The sequence below is a fragment of the Macrobrachium rosenbergii genome, chromosome 10 (assembly GCF_040412425.1).
Source record: "Macrobrachium rosenbergii isolate ZJJX-2024 chromosome 10, ASM4041242v1, whole genome shotgun sequence".
In the NCBI taxonomy this organism is placed as follows: domain Eukaryota; kingdom Metazoa; phylum Arthropoda; class Malacostraca; order Decapoda; family Palaemonidae; genus Macrobrachium; species Macrobrachium rosenbergii.
In genome coordinates this window covers 40,526,041-40,532,040 of record NC_089750.1, presented here as the reverse complement: position 1 = coordinate 40,532,040, position 6,000 = coordinate 40,526,041, and the positions used below count along the sequence as shown (strand labels likewise).

Below are 6,000 nucleotides of genomic sequence, written 5' to 3'. Positions count from 1 at the left end.
ACTACATCCTAAATCGTAAGTTCGTGTATTTGGAATAAAGAATGACACTATAAATCTGTGGCTTGACCTTGGACCAGAAATGTAATTTTCTTTCGGGTGTTGGGATTAAAAAGTGAGAGCTTAAGGCTTTTTCGTCACCTGTCAGTTTCTTTGTAAATCTCCTTGGGGACAAAACAAGCGACTACAGTATCAAAAAACAGGTTTTGACGTAGGAAAAACCTATTTTTGATTGTCACTGTTGAGTCCTCAAAACCCTCCCACTTCCCTGACGAAAAGGCATGGGATTTGGGCAAGGGATCAACCTCTATTGACCAATAGAGAGTAATGGCTCCTTGGTCTTTTAACGGCCCGGTTGTAAATAAGAGGGTGGATGCGCATGCGCAAGTCGCTTCTCTTTCTTGTAGGTTCTTTTGACGTTGGAAAAACTGGGTTCAGCTTCGCTGAAGATAAGGGAAAGTGCCCTCTTATCTTTGAGTCCATTATATATTCCATCACGTGTTATAATGTGAATCATTACGGCACAATACCAGGCCAAAGAGACCAACTAGAAGAGAATTCTTTGATGTTAATTTGGTCACCATGGAGCTCTGGTAGACATGGAAGGTAACTCCTTGAGGACTCAACAGCAACTAACAAAAATAGGTTTTTCCTATGTCAAAACCTGTTTTTTTTCTTTGCAGCATAATGTTCGAGGAACAGTTTCTATGGCTAACAGGGGCCCAAATACTAATGGGTCTCAGTTCTTCATATCGTATTCACCTCAACCACACTTAGATCTCAAGTACACAGTTTTTGGAAAGTAAGTTCACATTATGATCTTGAAAAGTTTATACTGTGACCAGCTTTCCTGGTGCTTTTAGTCAATTTTTCTGTTTACAAGTAGAATGCTCAGCATTTTGTACAGAATCTTAAAAATACTTTTGGTAAGTAGGTGAATGGAATGGTTATAATGAATTATTGTGTTATAGGTCTCTGCTGCTAGAATTTCCTCACATTGTGTAATTCCAACACCTTGGCAAGGAAATACTTCTCTTGAAATATTCTTTTTATACATTCAAATTGCATACTCATTTTGGCCAAAAGAGCAGTACTGTATTACCCTGTTTAATAATGTTATAACTGACTTTCGCTTATATTATTAACCAGTTTCCTAAGTGTTAAGGCTAGTTTACACTAGGCTTCACAGCGCGCTTCATAAGTCACCTCTGCCAGCGTATGCCCACCCACCTTGGTGATGCATCATGCTGCATTGCTCGTTTTGCCTCTACACCACGTGTGTGGTGCGACTGCCAGTGCGGCAGCAGTATCTTCCTGACAGCCATGATGAACAGTGACGAGAAAGAATTTGCCTGTGCTGCCGTTGTTGTAGCACAAATGTATGATCAAATGCACAGTTGTGATAAGAAAAGGAGGAAATGGACGAAAGATTGGTTTCTACAGCAAAGGATTAGAGGAAGTTATGGAAGTATCTTCAATGAGCTTTCAGGTGAATGGGATATTTTCAAAAAATATCTGAGAATATCACTGCCAACATTTGAATTGCTTCTGGAGAAGGTAACTCCTTTAATCGAGAAAGAGGACACTCATCTTCGTGCCAGCATTCCAGCAGGAGCCAGATTGGAAGCTACACTTTTATTCCTAACTAATTTCAGGATTATCGTACTCATCTGTTCCATCTCCTGATTGTTTTGATTCCCGTTCCACTTTTTATTCGTGCTTTCACTGGCCATGTAGTGTTGGATTTTCTTTTTTATATCTTCCGTTATTTTGTCGTTAATCTGAATCATCTCTTCCCTTAGTGTCTTCACTGCGGTGTCATGTACATCTCTATTTTTATATGCTTTTAATTTGACATTCCATAAACGTGGATAATGCTGATAAGACTCTATCAGATAACAAATTTCTTCTCGTTTCAATTCCATGAAGTTACGGTAAAATACAGTACTACACGATAACAGTTGAGAAGTGAGCGGTCGTCGGCTAAATGAGTTGTGCTGCAGCCATCAAGCCAAGCTTGATGGGTTGGGTAGTGCTCCGTGCATGCTGAAGAGCAGTCAAGAGGCGGGGCTAACTTGAATATGGGAGGAGTTGGTGATGAGTTTTACGTATGCAGCGCGCTGTGAAGCCTAGTGTAAACAAGCCTTTAAGCAATAAAGACAAATTCTTAGAGCCAGCCCTGTGAGAACCAAATAAATTAGCTAAGTGGTTTGGACAAACTACTTGAAAATGATCATTAAGATTTTTATGTCATCTTCTCCCTCTATGGGCCTGGACATGAAATGAGTTTTCTCCACTTTTTTCCTTTTCATGTCGTCTCACTTACGGGCCTAGACATGAAGGATTTCTCTCCACTTTTCTTTCTAGTGCACTTTCCATCTGAATTATATTCTGGTCGAGGTCTTCATGTATGCTCTTTTTCCATGATATCTTGAGCTTTCTTACAGATCATAATTCAGCTTCCATAACTACTATTATTTCTATGAATCTTGCCTAACATTCATGTAATTATAAGTTTTTAAGCTGCAGCTCATTCAGCAGTTTAGAAAAGGAAAAGGAAATTAAAGGGTTGTGCCTGGTTTACCAGCCTGTATCAACTTCCATTTACCCTCCCTCTGGTAGGTAATGATAGAGCAACTCCGATTTCTGTGCCTTAGTGAGGTTTACCACCATGGTGATGACCTCGCCAGTAGTGAATTCTGGCTCATGGGAAGTATTTTTTGTTTGTGCTATGGTGGAAAATTGATATAATTCTACGTTTTGTTTTTTGGAGAATGTCTTTTTATAGTAAGACAATTCCTCAAGCTAGATCTTTTATAGGAATAATCATTGTGGGAACCATTTCTCCTTTAAGTATGGCAGATATACACAGTGTTTGAATTGTACTGATAAAGCAGGCAATTAGTCTGTTAATATGGAGAAACCTTATGTTAAACACAGGAACTGGGCATGATGTTAAAGATAGTCAAGTAATGTTGCCTGTGAACACTCAGGAGCACACCCTATCCTCTTGCCTTTCTTCCTATTCCCTAATCATTCTTTCCAAGCTTATCCTTCACTCTCTCCACCACTTCAAGCTACAAAGCATAAAGTTTTTCAGATCCTTCTGTTATTTTTACACTTTTGCATTCCATAACCATTTCAGAGGGTGTGTTGCACCACCGTGTGTACAGGGGCCGGCCAACCTCTAGACTGCCCTTATTTAGTTTGGGGACTCAGGGAGCTTTCTGCCTGGGAATCAGGTCTTTCCAGGAGGGTTGTGCCCACTACCATTTACCTGTGTCAGATCGATCCCTAATCTGGTTGGTGATTGACCTACCTTGCCCAAGTTGTGTGGGTAGGAGAAAATCAAACACATCATTCAACTTTTTCAGAACAGCACAAGCAGCAGTTTAGTAATGTAAGGGACACTGAACTTTTAGTAATGTAAGGGACACTGAACTTTTAGTAATGTAAGGGACACTGAACTGTATTATATATATACAGTGTATATATATATATATATATATATATATATATATATATATATATATATATATATATATATATATATATATATATATATATATATATATATATATATATATATATATATATATATATATATATATATATATATATATATATATATATATATATTCATATATTCATGATGTTGCCTTGTAATGCATATATCCTCCTATAATTTTGACATATTTACTTTTTTTCATGTGTTATTTGTAATGATAATGATTGTTGAAGTGTCATATTTAGTTTGGCAGCAGCTCTCAAAAGAACTAATGATTAAATAACTTAATAGCGTAATTTAGAATTGATAATACAATTTTAATAATAGTGTAGTTTAGAATAATATCTTTCTTGATAAAAGCATAGTATGTGAACACGAGTGTGTCCAGCAAAGACTTGTTTCATTTCAATTGTCATCAGTTGAGATAAGAGAGAACGCTTTGTTTTGGGCCGTGATGACAGGTTCGGAAAACAAATGCCGATTCGTCCCATACGGGCTCAAGACGAGCGATTTCATGTTGTTACATGCATTGTTTGAGTCACGTACGCCACTTTGAGAGAAAAAATACGTGTCTTGATCAGTTACGCCATGTTTTGTAAGATTGCGTTCAGAACGTTTTGCTAGGATGACATCACTTTCCTTCTAGAAATTTCTCCATTGTATCTCGCACCCAAAATGCTTTAATGACGTCACCTCCCTGCTTCTAGAACTTCCCTTTTGTATCTCGTACCCAAAATGCTTTAATGACATCATGTAATTGTTTCATGTGTTACTGGAATTCTAAAATCTGTTTCATTCTGATTTCTGAGACCAGTTAATTTGTTCCTCTGTCTCTCTCTGTTCTTGGAAAGAGATTACTTTTAACGTAGTGTTTTGTGGTCACGTATTAGCATTAACTTTGAGATCTGAATTTAGTAAAGTTATTTAGTTTGTAACTGCGCCTGGTAAAAAGTGTGTTTTGTGGTAACGCAGCTGCAGCAAGTGATTTACAGAGGTTTTCACAAGTTTGTGAATTTTACTTATTAATACCATGGTATGATAAGTTGGGAAATTTTGACCGAGTGAAATTATTATTGATAAATCTTGTGTGTATTTTTGTGTGTTTTTCTATTTACAATCTCTTCATATTTACACATTTTTTATGTTTGTGATGAAACATTTATTTACGTAGCATTTTAAATATTTCTTGGTAATTTAACATTGCATACTTGTGTTAGGGGTATCTTTCCCTTTTTATGTTCTTTGTTATATGTTTGTATGGATTTTAGTCTTTCTCTTCTTACCTTGGTTTCTTTCGAGGTGTCCTTCAGATCGCTTCGCGGATGATGTGCCATCTTTGTATATTTATTATTTTTAAGTATTGATATCTCTCAGAAAGGCGTATAGAGACGAGATCTGTAATTTCTTCACTTTAATTAGTATTTAGTATTATAAAGATCAGTACAAAATCAACAAGTTACAGTGATAGAAAACAAATCACTCTTGACTCAGTCTATATGGGGAACACTGAAGTGAGGGGAGACGTACTCTCCCATGAAGGACACAGTTCTGAACTCTCCTCTCGCAGGTCTCTAACTCGTCGAACCCTAAGAAAACTTGCTTGTTACCTGCAATCTCCACCTCCTTCTAGCCTTATTGAAGGATTAATCAGCAAGGCCTCCTTCAAGTAGCTGATTGGAAGGACTGTAGTGGGTGTGATTCAAATCTCTCCTAGAGGACTTGATAGGAGGTGATCTTAGGAGGGTGTGTGAAAGACCCCTCCCACACATAATTGATTGGAGGTTGAAGAAGTACATCACTGAGCCAACCCCAAATTCCTGGAACTTCCACGAAAACACCTTCCTGAGAAGGCGGGCTATAGAACCAGCTGTTGTAAGCATTTAGGTTGTGCTGACTCATGTTTTGCTTAGCTTCAATCGCGAGGCCATTATTTCTCACTTTTACGACTGTTTTTATGGCTTCAACACGATATACTGCAATGGTTCATGTAAACATCCCGTATTGATAACATGACACAACAGCATTTAGGCGTTATCACTGTGTTCTTTGCCTCTCTTTATTCTTATTTCTCTCCCTTCTCTCCTAACTTTTTTCTTTCTATCTCTCTGTCGCTCTCTCTCTTTTCTATCTAATTTCCTATCTGTTCTACACCACAACATCACTGGTCACTTACCTCACACTGCCCTCATTGTGACAAAAAGAATATATTTCAGTGGACGATTGCAAAATCACAAATAAAATAAAGTATTTATATGATTGCCCATTAAGTCAATTCTCAACAAATATTTAAATTGCACAAACTGTGTCAATGCACTAATGCGAAAAAATCAATTAAGAATATATGGTAGAAAATTCACATATATTATATCATGAATCAAAAGAGATACTTATACATACATACACATATATATATATATATATATATATATACATATATATATATATATATATATATATATATATATATATATATTTCTGATCGGGGTCCCGTGTCA

At 36.9% G+C, this 6,000-nt stretch overlaps 1 protein-coding gene across 2 annotated transcripts in view; it reads left to right on the top strand.

The window, feature by feature from the left end:
• The first annotated feature begins 563 nt into the window (after nucleotides 1–563).
• Nucleotides 564–6,000, top strand: part of LOC136842599 (peptidyl-prolyl cis-trans isomerase-like 3) — a 341,106-nt gene continuing 335,669 nt past the window's right edge. For both annotated transcript variants that reach the window (XM_067110174.1, XM_067110175.1), the window contains exon 1: nucleotides 564–799. In XM_067110174.1, coding sequence (XP_066966275.1) covers nucleotides 597–799 — 203 coding nt within the window. In that variant the 5' untranslated portion in view covers nucleotides 564–596. The remainder of the gene's footprint in view (nucleotides 800–6,000) is intronic.